Source organism: Juglans microcarpa x Juglans regia, chromosome 6D (genome assembly GCF_004785595.1).
Source record: "Juglans microcarpa x Juglans regia isolate MS1-56 chromosome 6D, Jm3101_v1.0, whole genome shotgun sequence".
NCBI classification, from domain to species: domain Eukaryota; kingdom Viridiplantae; phylum Streptophyta; class Magnoliopsida; order Fagales; family Juglandaceae; genus Juglans; species Juglans microcarpa x Juglans regia.
This window is the reverse complement of record NC_054604.1, coordinates 25,795,435-25,817,036: the sequence shown is the minus strand read 5'-3', so window position 1 is coordinate 25,817,036 and position 21,602 is coordinate 25,795,435. Positions and strand designations below refer to the sequence as shown.

The following is a 21,602-nucleotide window of genomic DNA, read 5'->3' as shown; positions in this document are numbered from 1 at the left end:
TTAATTCCCAGTTCTCTCTTTTTTTTTAACCAAGATTTTTTATTTCCATTTTATTAAGAGAAGAAATTTAATTCCAAAAAATAAAAGAGGAAAAATGAGGATCATGACGAAGAATTACCATTACAAAATTGGACCACAAAGTTAGTTCTTAATTAATAATTATAAAGGATGTATATATATATATATATATATATATATGTGGCTACGGAGCATGACAAATACAAGACGATCTATGTATTGTCACCATGGATATATGAATTTTACTTTTTCTTTTTTAATTTCTTGATCTTTCATATCGGATCATATATATATGCATGTTCACATCATTTCTGGAGAAAATTCTTCAGCATTCTTAATTGTTATTCTCTAAAAGGCAAATTATAAGGCATGCAGTCAGTAGCGCCTGTATAATATATAAATATATATATATATATATATATATATATATATTAATTATAGAGAACTACTGATGATTGGAGTACTACTGCATGCAGCTTGTGTTTACAGGGCAGGGTTCTCGATCTTACCTACATGCAGCGAGCAGGATTGGGACCAATATGCATGCATGCATAATGACAAGATATTGGTGCATGCATGCATGTAATTAGCTAGGTAGGATATTTTGAAAAAAAAAATATATTTATCATTTATTTTTTTATCATCCTCTCATCATCCCATAATGCGACATTAGATGATAGGTTCACAAGTGAAATATAATAAATAATTTTCAATCATCTAATATCACATTATGAGATGATGAGAATTAGGATGATGAGTTAAATAATTATTTTGAAAGAAAAACTTTTTGAAGGGAATTATCATGTTAATTAATTTTCATATAGTCCGAAGTACTCCCAATTAATTAGTAGTTTATAAAGTGCATGGGTAAAATATTTAAAGACATAACTTATAAACTAAGAATTAGTTTAATTAATGTGATCAATCAACTAAGTATCTGGTTTATATATCAAATACTACTTTATTTTTTTCAAAAAAAAAAGGCAGATAGAAGTGTAATTTGTAGCATTATTTTGTTTTAAATCGGATAATTATAACTACCTCATTTTCCAATACATGTATACTAATTCACAAAATGAAATTGAAGGATATTATTAACCCAAAAAATATTCGATATTGTTTAATATATAGTAACTTTAGTTTCGTTTTAAGTGGGAGAAAAATCAAAATGATTGATAGTAGCCCGTCTTGAATGCCGGGCAGGCAAAGACAGGATCAGTACTTGTCCCGAGCTAGGGGCAGCATTGCAGGACGTATGGTCGCCATCGAACCCCCAAGCTTTTTTTTTTTTTAACCTGAAAAGGTGAGTTTATATTTATAAAAAGAAAAAAAAAATCAAAGGACATACAATAAAATCATAAATTATAGAAGAAAAGTCCTAATGGACAAAAAAAAAAAAAAAAAAAAAAAAACTTGTTTAATAAAAAATTTGAAGATCAGCCATAATAATTAATTAATCCTACATGTGCTTTTTAATTTGAGAGAACTGATCACGATCACTCAACAGCTTAATTAGAAAGATTTCGTTTTCAAACAACCTCCCTTCCTTGAACATCCAACATTAATTTTCATTCGTTTGGATTCGAAGATGAGTTGTAAAATAGTAATAGATGAATTGTAAATAGTAGTAAGATTTATGAGTTAAAGTTGATGAATAGTAATGAATAATAGTGAGATGAGTTGAAATGGATTGTGAATTCAAACTGAGACAACTAAAACATGATAGCCAAAGGACTAGAGAATTCAATTATTCTGGTCGATTATGTTTTAATTACGAAGGTAATTCTCTTTTCCTCACAAAATGGTTTTTATTTTATTTTATTTGTCTTGCCAAAAAAAACAAAAAACAAAAATAAGTTAAGCTAAAGCTGCTTCTCCAATTTGCACACAATCCACCCAATCCGAGTAGCAGTAGTACTGCTACTACGACAGTCCGGTCAGGGTGGCATCAATCCTAGATTGCTTGCAATAGATTGCTAAATGATTTTGGCCTCTGTCGTCTCTGCGGCCCAAACAAGCTAGCTTTTTTTTTTTTTTTATTTATTTAATTTTTTTCCTTTCCTATTGGCTCTGACACCAACAGTATATGTCTTCGACTGTATCCCTTACATGCGCCACACACACACACACTCGACATGTCACTTCCATTGACACGTGCGAGGAGCCGTACGTGAAAGCATAAATTTATCGCTTATATGCTCTTTGTCCTCGACCACCAGGCATTTCCTCTCTCTTTCCCTTTCTCTCTCAGAAAATAAAAATTAAAAAAAAAAAAAAAAAAAAAAGGAAAAAGGTAAAAAGAATGACACCGATGGCTCCCGCGAGAATCTCGGCTTATATTGCGTTGTATTATAGGAATGGTCTTCCACGGTAGACGTGAATGAGCTTTTGCTTTTGTTCTTGTTTTTGTTAGTTTCTCTCCCATTCTTTTTCTTGGTGTCTTTCTTTCACGTGCATCATCTGTGTGGTCTTAAATTCATGTCAGAAAATTTTCTTTTACCTTTGCCTGTGCCTTCCCATAATCAAACTTATATATATATATATATATATATATATATGTAATATGTATTAATGCTAATTTTGCAGAAGAGCATCATGTATTTATTCTTTATAAACTCACTTGAATAGGGCAAAAATAGAGAGCTCAACACGTTTGTTCACTTGAAATTGACACATACTAATTAAGTCTTAAGTTCATTCATTATTAAACATGTAGTTTAGGTTTCATATTTCGATTACACAATTTCTTGAATTAGTGACGGAAAGAGAGAGAGAACAAGAGAGAGAGATACGTAAGCGGAAAATTTTCCTCTTTTTTTTTTCCCCAAATTTTGATTACAGGGCAGTTGATATTTTTAAGGACCATTTATATGATCTTTCAACATCAACTTTCCAAATAGAAAGACCAAAACCTCTACCAACACGGCATTTATTTCATTCGTACAGCAAACGATATATCCGATCAGGCTTTGTAGAATTGAAAACAAGACCATATATATATATATATATATATATATATATATATATATATATACACATATATACACTAGCAGTGGTTTTGCCTAATTGAAAGAAAAAATAAAATTCTTGAAAATAATGTGTCCAAATAGTAAATAAAGTGTAACTCTTTACCTGCAGCAGAAAATATTAAATAATTGAATTAGTTGTTAGTTTACAATCATCAAGATTGAAAGAGTAAATAAAATTGATTAGTAAATAGTCTAATGCATAAGAGCATAAAACCTAATATAAGCTAGCATGTATGAATTTTCATCTTTCTCTACTTTAATAAGAAGAGTTTGTTCAAATCGCAGTATCTCCAAACATATTCTTTGGGTTGATCATATGTATGTGAAAAACTAATCACAATCAAGTGTTAAAACTCTGTATGGAAGTTTTAGCTCTACAAATTAACCATATTTGACGGTAGAGATCAATGCATGCATGTCATGTTAACCAACTATGCAGAAGATGTCGTGAACTCGTATGAAGCAAATCCACCCTCCCTGTTCCTACTCTTTTTTTTTTTTTTTTTTAGTTAATTAAGAATATTATGAGATTTAAATTATGTTAAAAACTCTAACTATTTATATGGTTTTACTTTCTTAAAAATATTTAGCAAAACTTTATCATTTAATTATGTGTACAGAGGGACATAAGTGGAAAAATGAAGTGTCAAACAAAATTATTTTTCATTCATGTTCATAATTTATTATAGGATTTAAATTATGTTAACAATTCTAATTAATTAGATGGTTTTATTCTCTTAAAAATGTTTAGCAAAACTTCATCATTTATTTAATGATAAAAGATTAGTATTTTATAAATTAAAGTTAATTTTTAAGTGTATGATATGATATTTATATTTTAATTATCTATTTTAAGTTAGTTTAAATTAGTGTTTAAATCTCCACCGTTGGATCAAATCTGAGAATTTAAGATAAAGGGTTGAGATTTAAAACCCCAAACCTAGCCTTTTTCCCCTTACTTTCCCTTTCTCCCTCTCTCTCCTTCCCCTTCAGCAGCCGCACATCTTCCCTCTCACTTACCCAATCTCCTCCCTCAAGCAGCCCAACATTGCCGTGCGCCACGCTGCGGCGTCACCGACCACCTCACCGACTTCCCCTCACGCTGGCAACCAAACCCTACCGTTGAAGCCCCTTGGTAGCTCCTTCCTCAGCCGCACGCAAGCAACCCGAAATGGGTCTCGATGCATGGGTTCTCCACCCTTGCGCCACCACGGCTCAGCCCTGCTCCACCAAGCACCACCACCAAGTTCCCCTCACGCTGTTGACCACTTTCATGGAACCTACCATCTGTAGCTCCTCTCTAGTCCCACGCACGCAGCCTTTCTACACGCACAAGTTTCTTCCTGTAGTGCCGCTGTTAGCCACCCCCAGGCCACCGTACCACCACCAGCAGCCTCCTCACTCATCGACGACCACTCCCCTTCCTCGTTTCCTTTAGTCGAAGCCCTAGCTCTTCTCATGCCCTCTCTTTTTATAGGGTTCCAGATCCACCACCATAGGACCATCACGACGCTGCCTTATGATGCCTCTAGTAGCCATGATGCAGCTTTTTTGCTCTGTTGTGTTGTGATTTTGTGATGATTGATAATTTTGCGAGGAATATAATTGTTATGAGGATGTATAGAGGGACATAACTGGAAGAAGAAAAGTGTCAAACAAAACTACTATTCATAAAGAGATAGACTCTTTTTAAGTATAAGGATATATATATATATATATATAGTTTCCCTCGATCTAAATTTCTACAATGATTGTATGCATAGAGCATAGCTAATTATTAATTTTTAAATTAAAAAAATTAGTTGAGAAAATAACTGAGCCAAAGAGACCGGCCTAGCTCATTCATATTTCCCTCAAGGACAAAGTGATCTTTGAAATCCAATTATCGAGTTTGAGTTGGGTTAAGCCCAAATGGTTATATATTTTATCACTCAGGCCAGTGGCCGTCGAATGGGCTCTCTAGACTCCGAACGGTTTTTTACTACATGGAATAATTGTACCCAATAATTATTTAGAGAAGTGTACTTATGTTAATAAAGAGGTCTTATAAAAATGTGTATAAATTGGCATGACTAGAGCTTGTTTAGATATAAAAATCATCTCATCTCATCATTATAATTTTTTCAAATTCTTACACAAAATATAATAAACAATTCAAAATTTTCAAATCTCAAAACAATAATAATATTAAAAAAATAATATTATAATAATATTTTATTCAACTCATTTAAAATCATTTCATCTCACTATCCGAGCCCTTAATGTAGTATAAGGTCATATTTACTTTACAACAAAATGCTTTACAATCTAAAGTGTGATATCAAGTCATATAAATTTGTAATTTTTTTTCTAAGATCATTTTGCAGACCAAGAATTTCTCAAGTATTTGCTCTACTCTATTGTTATTGTTATTATATATTTTAGTATATGCCCTTCTTGAATATATATATATATATATATATATATATATATATAAGGAGAGAGAGAAATGCTACAACTATAAAGAGATTTCACAAAAGTAAACTCACAAATTGATATTGCTTTATATGATCATACGTAGATTTCACACACACCTACAAGAATATTATTGACCAGAAAATAGGTAGAAATAAAAACTCTATTTGCAAGCTCTATTTAACACAATATCACTGAAGTGGGTCTCGTACGTAATAATGAAAAAGTATTAATGGATCCTTATTTCTTTAATTACTATAACGGGTCTCCTAATATATAATAGTGTCGATCTGACACATCAAACTTTACAAGTAGCAAAACTCTAAGTAAACTCTAAGCTAGTACTCTCCACTTCGCACCTCATTTTGGCTAGTGTTGATCATGAATTCATAGGAAAGATAGTCAAAACAATAATATTAGATTGGGACCTCTTGCTACTTATGTGGTTATTTATCAGTAGTTCTCGATCTAGGCCCCCTCTCTAATACCAAGAACATGAGACCTATGAAAAAAGCCAGCTTTGCATGATCTATCATATATGCAAACCTTGGAAGGAAAAAATAAAAAATAAAAAATACATAAACCTGAAAAGGCTCGTGATCGAGGCGGAGTATGTCCATAAACTGATAAAAGGAGCTAGCTAGTTTCACTCTTTTCCCGCAGCATTTTATTGACCATTCATGGAGGAGGCATTTAAGACTTGAAGATAATTGTATTGTCCATCCTATGGCTAAATCTCTAGTAAAGGTAAAATTTTATAACAAAGTTTTCAATTAATTTAATTCTATTGTCCATCCTATGGCTTGTATTGACTATTTCAAGCCAACCTCAGTGCTATGCTCGAGGCCGCGACCAAAAAGTTATATTTAAACTTATAAGACTTTGCGATTCAAGCATTTTCTTATATAATACAGATTTAACTTGTAAGAAAAAGATTTCATTAATTGCTTGTTTTCAAACTTTAATATATAATATGAAAAACTATATATATATAATAGGCCCTATAATATTTATTGCTTATAATATCTTTACGACACATGATATTTGCAGTTCTAGGATACTGTGCAAGTCCTGAGTACTTTCTTTGAAAATGTGGATAAATCTGGTACTCACATCAAAAAATGATTTTTTTAATGGTGGACCCTATTTTTTTTAAAGAGAGTGTACAAAGTTTGCACATACTAGGACTTATGTAGCATTATTTTATTTTTAAACATACAATATTGATATTCAATAAATACAATAAAACTCAATGTGTATATTAGTTTCCCCTCTTGTTTAAGATTCTCAATTTAGAATAAGTGGAAAGCTTTAAGGGATTTTATTCCAATATTTTTATAAGTTCCCAACAGTTATATATAGACTTTCATTTTCTTATAGAGTATGATATACACACAACATATTTCATAATAGATGTTTTAAATTGATAATGTTTTTATGAAGTGAAGTTATTTTTATAAATCATTTTACAAAAAAATTCGTTATTTTAAAACATAGTTATTTAAGGCCTAATTTGAGTACTGATAATACTTCGCTACTATTTATTATGTTACTATTACTTTTTATTATTATTTACTACTATTCAATATTATATGATTATTTTTTATTACTATTTATAGAATATTTAAGAATATCTTACTAACCAAATACAACCTAAAGAGTTATAAGGAGAGAGCGATGTGTGTTTATAATTTGAGCGATGCTACTCTGCCGCCTGAGTAGCACCGCTCATTTATACCGCTAGTTATTTTTGTAAATTATTTTTTTTATTTTTCTATTCATATTTTTTTAATATATTTAAATATTTTTAAAAAATAAAAAATACATCAATACACTTAACTACATTATTAAGTAAAAAAATAAAATTACTAACTAGTCAAATGGATAGGATAGTGCTACTGGGACCGATGGTCCCAACCGATAGTGAACTGATGCAGTGTATTTTCAGAGTTTTTTTTTTCATTTCTTTCAAGTATTTTTTTTATATTTTTAAATACTTTTTTTATTAAAAATATATAAATTAAGTAATATTCATTTTTTAATCACTAAATAAAAAAATTAAAAAAAAAAAAACCATCCGTTGAATAAGCATTTCCCTTTTGTTTAGGAGAGATTGGTTTTCGAGCCTCACAAGGAAGGCCCACAGGCTATCACTAATAGGCAAAAGGCTTTTACTATGTGCAAGTATCTTATTAATATCTGCACAAGTGCCACAAATAAAAGCTACATTACATGAAAATCGAAAAGCAAGAAATCTGATGTAGGGGGGCAGAAGCAAAAGAGAGAGATGTAATAAATTTCTCTGTCAAAATCTGCAACAATCCATCAAAATTTATTGCATAAAACTTCCATGCATCCTGCTGTCACCTAATGGCTCTAGGTGGGTGGGACCCACACAGAAACTTTCCCATGCAAAACTTCTCGAGCTACTCAAACCTCTCTGCAAAATTCATGAGACGACTCGGTTTGGCTGAAAACAAGGTCGTCAAAATAGCGTCACCCTCACAGGTCATTTTCACTGAAACAGTGCCCGTGGAGACCGGCAGATCCGACGGTATGCAGGGGGTGAGGGCGTGGAAATCAATGCCACGAGATGCGAGCACGTGTAAAGATGTTGAAAGAGAATGAATGATGGGGTAATGATGAATAAATAATTTGACATTCGTCTCTGTGTGTGTGACAGTTCATCTATTAACTCTGTCGACGACCTCTGTTCCCCATATGGGGTTGAGTAGCTCAGGGCTTTTTGGTTCAGTCCTTGTCTATTGTCCATAATACCACTTCTCTTTTACTTCTCTGTTTCATGAATTTATTTCCATCTCTCTGTCCTTTTTTGTAAAAATAAAAAAAAATAGAATTTTAATCTCAACAAATACCAGTTTTTATTTTTATTTTTTTATTTTTTTAAAAAAAATCAGCTAAAAACACAGGCTGAGCAAACTAAGAAAGAAATACAAAGAAGGAAGAAGTAGTGTTTAGAATTTACTGTAGACTTTTAGTGTAAATGATGGTAGATGATGATTTATGATACGTAAATAAAGGAGAAACAGTATGCATGGGATGGGGTCCATGCTTTTGGAAGGTAGAGCCATTCCTTACTTTTATTATTTCTTTAAAGTAATACCATTCTTACTGTGGCTGTCAGGGTCTAGCAAGGATTAAATGACACGGGTTTCGAAGGTGAAAAGTTGCTGAAAACAGGAAAAAGTCAAAAGAATAAGAATAATACATTCATACTTTTGCTTTTTTGAATTTTAAAAGACTTTTGAATTCTCAACCAGAATGGTAGCACACTTTCAATTCTTTAGAGATCAGTCCTTGCCTTTAGCAGATGGATCCTATTCCTCCCTCCACACTATGGGAACGAACCTACGCAATAGGAGAAAAGCAAAAAAAAAAATAAAAAAAAATAGTGTTATGGTTATAAAAAAAATTACATAAAAATAATTACACATATTGACGTGTTTTATATAATTTATTAGATTTAATTTATAATAAAAATAATTTTATAATCTAATTAACTACGTTAAATCACGTCAATTTATAAAATTATTTTTATGCAATATATTTGTTGCTAAAGTGTCCTATGGATAGATCATCTTGTCGATGATGACTCTCCTTCTTGGAGTCGGAACGGTAGATAACTTTTCTTCTTCTTTTAGTGAAATCTGTAATATTTATTGAATATTTGATGTCAATATAAAAATCTACGTGGCAAAAATAATTTTTTAATTAAAATTTAGGATCTATATTATATATTTAATTAATTTTTAATTTGAAACTCTTAAATAATAATTAAGAAATAGACTTGTTAGATACAAGCAGTTTTGCATATCAAACAGTGTACTAACATTCACATAATTTTTTTTATTAAAAAAATAATAATCAAGAAAAGAATAAGATTTTTTATCTCATAAAAATTATTTTAATTTTTAATTCACATTATTTTATTAAATGAATATTTTATATTTAATATTAATGTATAAATTTTAAAAAGAATGATATTAAAGTAACATAAGTCATTGCAATTAATTGCAAGTGAGAGATTAGTAGGTACTGGATAGGTAAGATATAATAAATGCAAATTAAGGTTGAAGAAGTTGTTCGGACAATGATGAAAAATGTTGACACAAACTGCAATTAACTTTCCTACCCAATAGAAATGAAAGAAAGTTACTTTGACATAAAGTTGACAAGAATAATTTGCATATCATTGCATTGGACTTGAAAGAAGGCATTTCAGCTCAAGGGGCTATTAATTATGAAGCACATGGCCATTTTTTTCTTGCAGGATATTTGAGTCAAATTAATAAATTAGTGAGAGAAAGGAGTTTGAACTAAAGAGCAGTAAACTTTACTAAAATTATATCTGAAGTCTTGCTTTTTGATGTAGACATTTAAAGCCTGGCAAGAAAAAGAAAGCTAGCAACTTATTTGCGTTTTCCAAACATATGTAAAAATTAAGTGATTGAAGTTGCTACAATTAAGGGATTTTTACCTTGTGTTTAGTAATATATATAATTGTTATTATTTTATTATTATTTTCAAATAATTAATTATTATTATATATAAATTATTTTACTACTATTTACAGATGATCTTCCCTCCACAACTAGCTGATCATCCAATCATTTTGGAGATCGATCTGTTTAAGTTTAGCTAATCTTGAGGATGTTTTACAAGATGTATGGCTCGTTCATAGATCATGTCGCTGTAGGTATGGCACCTCAATCTTGTGTTTTTTTTTTCAATACAAAATCCAAATTATTTTGGAGTACCATTTCAGAAAAATTGTTGGCCAAAAATCAATTAGGAGTTAGGATGACATCAGGGATGCTTGATTTGCGCCTTTGGTCAATTCATAAAGGCATAAGAAAGCAACATATATCGTTAGGTATAAATCACATTAAATTGTTTTTGTTCTTCCTTTCTAAAGAAAAGCAAAAAACCTAATCCTTCTCTTTTGTCCCAATCTCTTAAAAAAATTTACCTTTTTTTTTTTCTCATTTAAAATTATTTTTCTTTAAGAGGGTACGTATAAACTATCTCTATAATTTTTTTTTGAATTCTTTTATTTAATTACTAAAATTTGAAAGTGACATTGCTCTCTGAAGAGTCATCCACCAGCTCCACACTTTTTTCTTTTTTCATTTTCAATCTTTCTTTATTTCTTTAAGAGAAATGATAGAATTACAATTAAATATGGTCAGAAGAGGCGCCATATGTGATGAGTCAACTCATGCATTCTCTCTCTCTCTCTGAAGTTATACTATTTATTTATCTTATTTTATAAAAATAACAAAGATGAAAAGGGAGAAGGGCAGGGGAAGTAATCATGGCAGCAATAATTTGCTAAAAAGCTACCATGCATGCAGAGGAGAGTCCAACTTGTTTAATTAACGTGGCACAATCAAGATCATCGTCGTCATCTTCATCCTAATTGTTAAAGAAGCCGATCGATTGAAGCCCTCTGCAGGACTCATGCATCGATCCTTTGTTTCATTCTGTCTAAAATTAATCCCATCATCACTTTCTGGCATTATTTTTCTCAGGTTCACGCGCCCTTTATAGCAGCTACGTGCATGATGAATGGAGTAGTATACTTCACACGCATGACCTGCATGCATGCGAACTGGGAGCAGGGATTTTATGATTATTAATTAATTGTCCCCAAATGACTTTCAATCAAAAAGGTGACTACAATTTCTAGAAAAGATTTTCCATGAAAACATAAGTACGAAAATAATAATAATTTAATCTATCATCTCCGTCATCTCAACACCACATACTGTATATACATTATTTTTTTATTTTTTTTTCTTATCAAATGTGTAATGTATAGATAATGAATATAAATACTCAATTAGTTTAGAAAGAATAATACAATTTTTTTAAAATAAAAATTTAAAAAAATTAAAAATTAAAAAAAATGTGGTGTGTTGTGTACTGTAGTGTGTGGGGATGATGAGTAGCGAAACTCATATGAAAATGATAGTATATATGCCCTATGGTTTTGCTCTCTCATTTTGACCACTCATGTATTTATTTATGGTTAAGGAAGTGATTTAGTGTATTGATGTATTTTTTTTTATTTTTAAAAAATATTTAAAAATGTTTATAAATGTGGAAACGAAAAAAGGAAAAAAAAAATTGCAATTTGCAGAAGGGGCCCAGTGGCATAGTAGCAGTGTCCATATTATATATATATATATATATATATATATGTCAAGTGGTCATGACACCCATGGACAGGCGCCCAAGCAAGGCCTGACCTCATTTGATCTTCTGTCTCTTTCATTGCGATGCTTCAGCATTCAGCCTTCAGTTGCAAGCTTTTCCAGGGTTCGCATGTACTTTGGAATTCAAAGATTTTGAAACATATGAGTGTGTTTGGTTGCCCGGAAAACTTACGGTCTAGCTCTATACTTGTAGCCAAGAAAATAAAATTTGAAGGGCGAAAATAAGCTAGAATTTCTAAGCACCACATGGATGATCAGAGAATTACATACGTACATGCATATAGATGAATCTTAAACAGGTGAGGTTTGGATAGTAAATTGAGATTAAAGTTGAAAATTGAATAAAATATTATTATTTTTTAATATTATTATTGTTTTGAAATTTGAAAAAATTGAATTGTTTATTATATTTTGTGTGAGAATTTGAAAACGTTATAATATAGATGAGATCATGAGATGGGATGAGTTGAGATCTAACTCTGAATCCAAATAGGGCTTTTTGACTCTTGGTTTTATACGTATTTCTCTTGAATAACCCATTTCGATATACAATCACGGTAATTTGCTGTCAAAGAGATTGGCCTTATTTGGTTATGCAGATGATGAATGATACTCAAAATACGTGAGTAATAATAAAATAATTTATGAATAGTAGTTTTACATTCAAATGCAGGGATACGACGTTGTACCATATATAGTAAAATTAAGCACTGCTAAGCCCACTGGTGCATGCAATATATTCAGCAAAGCTAGCAAAGGTGAAAGTATCAAAAAAGAAAAAGTGGGTATTTCTTTTAGAAAGTGTGTATATATATATATATATATATATATATATACACTTTGTTGGTTGACAATTTTGGATTTTGAGAGCTCAAATATGACCATGTGAGATCCAAAATTTCAGAAGTCCAAAATTTTCACATAAGAGAAGATCGAAGATATCCTACAAATTAAAGTAAATCTACAAGAGAACTGTTACAGAAATAAAAAAGATTACACAAAAGTAAATCCACAAATTGACGTGCCTTCACGTGATCCATTAGATGTATTTTACACTAAAAGTAACTTTACAATCTGACATACTGTATCAAACCACGTCAGTTTGTGAATTTCTTTTTGTATAATTTTTTTGTGGCTAAAATATTTCTCAATCTACAAACTAGCATTCATTTATATGATACATTAGATCGATGATCTATTTTAAAATAAAAATAGATTTACAATTTAACGTATCACATCAAATCATATCAGTTTATGAGTTTACTTTTATATAATAATATTTTTGTGATGGTAATTAAAACAATATTTTTCTTTCATATTTAATTTGAAACCTAATTTGAACAGTTTTAACCAAAAAAATAAATGAAGTTACGACGTGCGTTATACCCTCGAGCCAGAAAGTATATAAAGACAAAAAATAAATGCCAATGTTTTTTTTTCCCCTGCCCTTTACTTGACGACACTTTGTGCAAAGTTATTATGATTACAATTGTTGCTGTTGTCACAATTTTGATGGAACACTTTGTCCAAAGTTGTTGTGTATACATGAAGCTGCTGCTTTTTTGTTATTAGCATCATTCTGGTACCAAATTAATTGAGAAGACCTTTTATTTTTTGTCCGCCTTCAAAATATATATAGCACGAAAAATCGACGTTTGTTCAGATGATTCAGAGGTACATGATCATGATCATCTACTACTAAAGAACAAAATTAATATGGCATGCATGCAGGAATCTCACTGTACTAGAATTAATAGTACTTCTGGTTTTCATCATCATGCATGATCTTGACTCTCCCCGGCCATTTTCTTTTTCCCGATTCTCCTTCTGATCTAACTCCTTCCGATCCATATATTCTTTAGTTTGCGAGAGAATTGATGATAAAAAGAATCCCTTGACAAACTAGATCTATATTCATGTAATGTAATCACTATATCTGGGGATAGGAAAATGCATGCATTGAAAGTCAGTCTGCCTTTCTTTTTATAGTCTTTGTTTCCAATCTTTTCATATGGCTCTTACTCTCAATCCTTTCTTAATTTTCCTTTGTAGATAAAGTGTAGATCAGGATGTGAAAATGCCTAGCTAGGAATAAATAGAGAGCACCAACTCCTTTGGTAAAAATCCTAAAATATATCATAAAAATGTAAAGGGGCTCCATTACAACTACCAAGATCACTTTCATACTTTAAGATAGTTAAAGGTTTCTGCAGAGAGAGACTCTCTCTCTATGAGTGCAGAAACATACAAAATCAATTGATCTCATATATTTACGTAGTAATATAATATGTTAAATTTGATCTGATCAGAGCCTGAAAGGAAGGATATGCTTTTTTTTTTCTTCCCTCATGACCCCCTTCTCCTTTTGTTGCTTTCTGTCTTTCTTGTCTCCTTGTCTTTCTTTAGCTCTCCTTTTGCTTTTCCTTTTCTTTTGTTTTCTTTTTCATTTCTTTTCCTCTGATTTTCTCATGAGCGGGTACCTGATTCTCATCTCCAAGCCCCCCGGCCCCTTCAGTACTGTTATAATGATATTTCAAAATGGGGAAATATTAATCAGAAGAGATTTCAAAGTGGTCTACCCAAGGTGAACTCCAAATTAGGCTTCTTGGGGCTTGTCCTTGAATGGGTTGTTGATGAGCTCACATCTGAATTTCTCTCATAGCTTAAGCATTTTGGATCCATGTCCTTTAGAAGCCCCCGCCATATAGTAATAACAAAAAAAAAAAAAAAAAAAAGGTCAGAGAATGATATATAAAACACGTACAAAGATACATTGGCTAGAGAAAAACTTAAAGCTGAAGATGGGAATCACAAGACAATATGTAGAATACATATAAAGTAGGAAGAAACATCGGTGGAGTTAAATTTTAAAGCTACCCTAGGCTCACTACAAACCTTGTACGTACGATGGTGCTCCCCCACCCTCGCCAATATATATATGTGTGTGTATGCATGCGAGTATTTTCACACACACATACACACGAAGGGCATAATAATATTATGAGTTTGATTGCTCCTGTGTGCTACTAATTTAGAGATAGTGTAGCTAGGTCATCTCTGAATTAGGTCAACAAGGCTCTTGATGAGTGAAATAGATTGGGGTTCTGTGGGTAGTACTTGTAGGCTTGTAAATCATTAATGGTGGGAGTTTGAAGAAAAAATCGATAGGGGGAAGACGGGATTTTAAAATCATAAAAGCCTTTTTTCGTTGACTAATGCAATGACAAAGTTGCCCCTAATACTTGTGAAGGTATGATAAAAGCAGCTTTTGCAAGGCTTTTTCCCCTTTCTTCTCTTCTTTCTAATATGCATGACTTCATGAAGAAAGATGAAAACATTCTTTCCTCTTAACTTTCTTTTATTCCTTCATTCCCAGAACCCAGGCATGTGCATATATGCCTTGTAGAAAAATTTTCCAAGTAAAGATCATTTTGAGATCAATGAAGGGCTTGAAAATGGTACCTCAAGGGATGGCATGTTTCCACCAGAATCCTTAGGTTTGCCATGCAACCAAGCTTCCCTACTGCAAACCAACATTATGAGAGAATATTTCCTGTCAGTGGTAGCCATGCATGCAGAGGAAAAAGCAAACTGAGCGAAAAAAAAAAAAAAAAATGCTATCTTTACCGTCTTGTTTATAGTCTGTCACTTGACATTTTGTGCTGATTGAAATAAAGGTAATCCTATCCCATGTGATTTCTCAATACTCTTAACAGATTATACAAGGAAGTCTCAGAGTGCAGAAAACTTTAGGTCCAAGATTTCCAGCAGCAATATATGGGTCCATCCAAGGGCTTAACTTTGACAACAAGTTTTCTAATTGTAGAACCCTTTTAATAGGCCTATATGTATCTGAGCCCCACAAAATCCAAGGGAAAGAGATATCTCCCTTTTTTTTTTATGTGTATTTTGTCAAATGGGATTTCCATGGTCTTGAAATGGTAGAGCAGTGGGTTTCTTTCGTTTTTTTTTTCCTTCCCTTTAATTAACAACTAGCTAGAAGGGAATTATATAATGAACCCATCCTGGAGTTTCAGACTCCATGACTGTGGACAGAGAAAAAAGCATAGTGAATTCATCTACTTGTCTTTGGGATTTATAGAATGCAAGTGTCTTTTTTTATATGTATGAGAGAGAGAGAGAGAGAGAGAGAGAATCTTCATTAATTTTATACGATTGTTTTTGGAAGCCACCCACCACAACATGATCTAGATCTGCACATTGAGGAGCAAAGTCGACTAAGGAATACATTATTGTTTTGACTATACAGCTTGCATTTAACATATGTACAATTTATTGCAAGTACATATAAATGGAGTGTCAAATTACACCATGCATGCATGCTAGCTCCAATATCCTGTGGCCAGGATGAGGGTATGTTAAATAAACTGGCTTTGTAGAATAACTTGCTAATCAAGTACTGGCATTGGTTACCAATTTTATTTTAATTTCCACCTATTTTTCAAGCGGCCAACAGCCAATAATGCACGGAGATTATTCCATCCAAAAAATGGAAAGTATGATATTAACTAATTATATAAGAACATTGATAGACGATCGAGCAGATCAATAAGATTAATTAATTACCTAGACGAGTTGCTCCATAGACCATGATAGTCCTTATCTTGAGGAGTTAACGGTCTAATTCCCTGTTGATTAATGGATCTCTCAGGCCTTCTTGGGTTCTGAACGTCAAACATTAAATCTTCAGAATTAGTATCTCCAGACGACCCATTTTCAAATACATCCGATTGTCCTGTTGTAAGCAACAACAACATCAACCAACGTCATTTCAGGAAAATAAGCAGAGAAACAGGGAAGATCATATGAACAATAATATTATATTTCACATTTGTTGACGTAATCGTAACTGATATATGTACTCTGTGTGTGTGTGTGTGTATATATATATATATATATATATAAGTAGATATATAGGCATTAACCTGAAGAAGCTGCTGCTCTATCGGTGGTCTTCACGGTTCGATACATCTGTAGTAAAATTCATATGAATTAGTCGAGACTAAGAAAACATAAATTTGATATCCAGAACGCACACATATATTGATCATATACACTAAGAAAGTATTAACTCTTTTCATAAATAATATAGTTCAGTAGGAAAACGTATTTTTTGACTAGAACATGATATCGGAAACTGAACTGGAAAACAAATTAATAAAATCAGGTTCACGATACTCAAGACATCATCAGACATATAGTGCAAGTACATGCTAAAATACAGAAGCATTTATGGATCAGTAAAAAATTTGCATCGATGTGCATGTATGAGATAATTACCAGTTACCATGGTTGAAAAAGTGTGGTTAGAAAACCCATCAGAGGAAGACATCATTGAGAAATGATGGTCTTCTGTACTTGTCTCTTTTCTTTCTTTATTTCTCTCTCCTTGTAAGGTGAAGATGTTATTTTTCTTTTTTGGTTTTTATAATGGAATATGTGCGAGCTTGTCTCGTCTTGTGTATGACTCATTTGCATTCCTTGTCTCACTTCTTTACTGAAATCAATAATACTCTCTCTCTCTCTCTCTCTCTCTCTCCTCTGTTAGTTTTGATTTTTTCTTTTACTTTGGGTGGTTCATTCTTCCAAGCAAAAAGCTGTTTATTAGCTTGCAGAAGCAGAGCCATCAGATCTAGTAGAAACAGAAGCGCCAAGGATACGAGAGACTCTCTCAAGAGAAATTATTGGAATTTGAAATATATGCAGTTAACACCTTCCTGTAATGCACGCTGTGCAAATGCAAAGTACTTCATCTCTCAAGCAAGAAGTTTGAGAGAGAGAGAGATATGAAAGTCTATAAACCTTTATAAAGCGCTTAGAAAAAGAAAGAAAAGGAAGTTCTTCATAAACTTCGTAACAGCCACAAAGAAATTTAAGAGAGAGATACGAAACAAAGAAGTTTCATCATATAATTTAAATTTCTCTAATGTGCACGTTGGAAACTACATCAAATTAAGAAGGAAACCCATTGAGATTGTTGCCGAATGATAGGTCTTAATTTCTTACCTGCAAATGAGATTTAACATGTGCCAACGTGAGATCTTTCACATCCATAAGCTCAAGAACTGACTTTGGTGTAGCCCCTAAACCCCAGCAAGAAAATAGAAAGATAAGGACAAGAGAAAAGTTAATGAGTCAAATTTCTTTTCTCGTTTTTAATTTTCCGTTCTGCAATGGTGTAAGAGACGAAAAAGAAGAGCCAAAAAGAAGCAAAAGCAAGAAGAAAGCTGAGAGAATGAAAGAAAAGAAATATAGAAAGAGTTAAATGAAGGTAGCTTACTTTCATGGCCACCCAATAGATCAACAGCATGAACAAAGCGAGCATGAAGCGTAGTAGTCCATCGCATCCGAGGTGCTCTCATGCTTCGTTTAGCTGGAAACCGTGACAGAAATCTTGATCGCATTAACCCTTGAGACTGAAAAGGACTTGAACTTGTGGTAGTATTAGCTATAGAAGGTTGAGAAGCATCTAGTAGCTGTTGAGAAAATGGGAAAGCAGGAAGATTTTGGTACACTGGAATTCCTCTTATGGGTCTCAGAAAATCAAGCTCGTGGCTTAGTCCTTGCGGTGGTTGCTGAAACATTGGCTGGTGGTGGAGCTGGTGTTGGTGGTGATGGTACTGGTTTCTCTGAAAGGTGTGGAAAAGATTGCCATTTCCATGTTGATGATTATGATTATGGTTGGAGAGGGACTCGGAAGCCCTCGGATTCGACAAGGAGAGCTCGAAACAGGTGTCGGGTTTTGCCATTGAGGACACGGAGTTTCTGGAGTCGAGAGCTCTCTTCCAGAAACCCAAATCCACCTCTTCTTCCGTCCTTCTCTTCCAACTTGTTGTGGGTTTGCTGTTTGGAGGGCTGATTTGCAGGGACAAATCTGGTTGTGCTGGGAATAGCTCCATCTTCTTCAACCAAACCAGTCCCCTAAACTACTCCTTTGAGTATTTGTCCTCCTGTAGTAGTTATTCTTATGGCCCCTTTTTCCTTCGTTCTTTGAATGATAGCAGAATGGATATCAAAGATTAGAAAGATGAACTTGTGGGGGATTTTTAGTGATCTTGGGGGGTGATTGTTTTCAATTTTCAGGTGAGGTCTCTGGGTTTTGTTTCAAGATGGGGTTTGATCACTTTGAGCTGGGAGTAGTTGCAGAGATTTGAGATAAAGAGAGAGAGAGAGAGAGAGAGAGAGAGAGAGAGAGATCAGAGAGAGAGGAAATGACAAGGTATGAAGTGAATGGCTGTTTCTTTTGTGTGAAGTATATGGGAGAAAATGACACTTGAGAGGCTGTAGGGGAGAGAGGGAGAGAGAGTTTCTTTTTGTGGACGTGGGGGGTAAGGTACTAGGGAGAAAAAGATGAGAAAGGAAAAAAGTGAATAAGTTGGGACTTGATTCCTTTTTACTTCTCTTTTTCCCTTTTGTTTCTTTTATTTTTATTTTTATTATTTATTTTTAATTTTGTACAAATTTCCTTTGTTCTCTATAGAAAGAAAAAAAATAAAAATAAAAAAATAAAAAAAGGAAAGGAAGATTTTTTTAGTGTAAACTTTAACGTGTGCATTTGTCCCTCTTCAAATCATGCTTACTTTTCTAACAAACCCCACCCCACAGAAACCTAAGGTCCGGTAGTAGTGCTCTTTCTCACAAATCCTAAATTTCAAAATCCTCTTGACATATGCAAGTATTCATTTTAAATATTATCATTCTTGCTCACATGATTTAATCAGGTAATTATTATAGCTAGATTTTAAATAATTTTATTATTTATTATTTAAATGAGAGTCATTTAAAATTTGACATATTAATTAATAAGTGCAATTAATTAAGATCGAAGTTGAAATATAAATAAATAATAATTAAAAAAACAACAACATATTTTTCTGATATTTTAATATTTCCAGGCCATGCACATCGATCGATCCTAGGACGTTCGTACCGTAGTCGATTTCCCGGCCATTACAACCAGTCATTGAGATCATGATGACACCCTAATTCCCAAAGCGCAGCTTTCGTCTTTGTTTTAACTTTACCCATCATTCATTTTCTTGCCTTTTTTCTGCTTTACCTTCCTATCCGCAAAGCAAGATAAATCCTTTGAAAAGGGTGTATTTGTCTTTTCACGTATGCTGATCTAGACATCAGAAGGACACCCCTAATGCACGGGCTGCTCATGTAAATTATTATACTGTTTTAATAATCAAATATCATAAATAAATAAAGGCAAAATTATACTCCTCAAGACCATATATATATATATATATGTCCCTTTCTATTATATCTGAGGTTTGGGATTAATTTGGCATTTTGACCACCCCAAAAAATAATAATTGTAAGGGATCATAATACAATCAATTAGAACCATATATATATATATATATATATATATATATTTATTTATATATTATAAATTAGTTCAGTACTAGTACTGGTACGAATTGATCTCCCTGGCCTAATTCCTCTGTCCTGGCCTTGGGAAAATCTCGGAAATTATATACAATTATTGAAGCTACAAGTACTACAATATACGTGATTGACCAATTACATAATAATTTAGCAACAAATATATATATATAATATATATATATATATATATATATATATATATATATAATATATATATATATATATATATATATATATAAAATGGCTTTATTTATTATTTCATTGATTTTCATGCAATGGTCCAAGCTGCGCCTAGCTAGCAGCATGCCATGTGATGATCACTTAATGGATAGCTAGCTCCTTAATTAGAGTAGATATCATGCCATGCATATATGTGTATGTATATATATATATATATATATATATATATTAATGTTCTTCCTGCTTGGGAAAAAAATCATGTCAAGCTAGCATATAATATATATATATATATATATATATATATATATATATATGCATCGGAATAAGCTGGAGGTAGTCCATGCATGCAGGATATATCGATAATAAAAAGGCAAAATCATCAAGAAATAATATTGCCAAGTGGTGTGTGTGTGAGGCTATGATGAGTAGTACGTACTTACAGTAATTAATTATATTAGAAGAAAGCTAGATGTAAACGAAGCATAATATATTGGTGGATCGGGACATCATGATGAGTACGTACGTATATAGTACGTATATATATATATATATATATATATATATATATATGGATATAGTCGGCAGGCAGGCTTATGAAATTTCTCAAAACCGTGGTAAATTTTGCTTTAGCAGTTCAAATTGTTGAAGCGTTGTTGGTGGAGCCGTTTTTATTGATTTTTCTTTAGGATAAAATATCGCGTTTAGCTATTTGATCTCGGGCGTTTCAAAATAATTATAATATAGCAATATATAATAATATTGTCCTTCCAACGTCGTCCCGCGCGTCACTTGGCACGATCACTCGGATTGTAATTGGCATGATTTGCTTATATATATATATATATATATATATATGGACCTATATATATGGTCATGAGTAATTACGATGATGAGGATGAATTAATCTAAAGCCCTTAATTCCAAGTTAATTAATTATGGTAATTATTGATGAACTACGTATAATGTTTCAAATATTAAAATTATTTTTGAAAACTTCGTTAAATTAATTATTTCCTAGCTATTTTTTATATGCATGGATCGATGCATGGTCATGTAGTCATGTTTTGATCTTTGGGATCGATATTAATTGCATGATTAGCTACCCGTCTTTTCAATTAATGGGCGCTTCAACTTGATAAAAAGCAACGAAATTTAAAAAAAAAAAAAATCTTTATTGAGTGGTTGATTCGAGCATCAAGTACCTTAATTCGGCCCATAATTCGGTATTATTTGTTTAAAAAAAAAGTACCTTAATTCGGTATTA

General features: G+C 32.3%; 1 protein-coding gene and 1 long non-coding RNA gene across 3 annotated transcripts; one reads left to right on the top strand and one right to left on the bottom strand.

Moving 5' to 3' along the window:
* The first annotated feature begins 1,607 nt into the window (after window positions 1–1,607).
* Window positions 1,608–7,510, top strand: LOC121235659. Its single transcript, XR_005934586.1, has 2 exons — window positions 1,608–1,642; window positions 7,378–7,510. It is a non-coding gene; the product is annotated as an uncharacterized LOC121235659 (long non-coding RNA).
* Window positions 4,015–18,940, bottom strand: LOC121235658 (probable transcription factor KAN2). Of its 2 annotated transcripts, XR_005934585.1 has the most exons (7): window positions 18,042–18,940; window positions 17,768–17,844; window positions 16,687–16,732; window positions 16,328–16,496; window positions 15,203–15,263; window positions 13,962–14,425; window positions 4,015–4,028 (listed from the first exon to the last, which is right to left on the bottom strand). XR_005934585.1 is itself a non-coding variant. In XM_041132011.1 (6 exons), exons 1-6 carry the CDS (start codon window positions 18,658–18,660, stop codon window positions 14,306–14,308), a joined length of 1,092 nt encoding a protein of 363 aa, XP_040987945.1. In that variant the 5' UTR covers window positions 18,661–18,940; the 3' UTR covers window positions 13,854–14,305. The 2 variants fall into 2 exon arrangements, 1 of the variants encoding a protein (XP_040987945.1); XM_041132011.1 differs by lacking the exon at window positions 4,015–4,028 and having other exon boundaries at window positions 13,854–14,425.
* Between the last annotated feature and the right edge of the window lie 2,662 nt (window positions 18,941–21,602).

Bases quoted from the DNA above. Each gene is read 5' to 3' on its own strand.
- LOC121235658 (XM_041132011.1), bottom strand. From the start codon at position 18,660: ATGGAGCTATTCCCAGCACAACCAGATTTGTCCCTGCAAATCAGCCCT. The intron at 17,845-18,041 runs GTAAGCTACCTT...GCTGGGGTTTAG, and splicing joins TCTATTGGGTGGCCATGAAA to GGGCTACACCAAAGTCAGTT. The intron at 16,733-17,767 runs GTAAGAAATTAA...ATTTTACTACAG, and splicing joins ATGTTAAATCTCATTTGCAG to ATGTATCGAACCGTGAAGAC.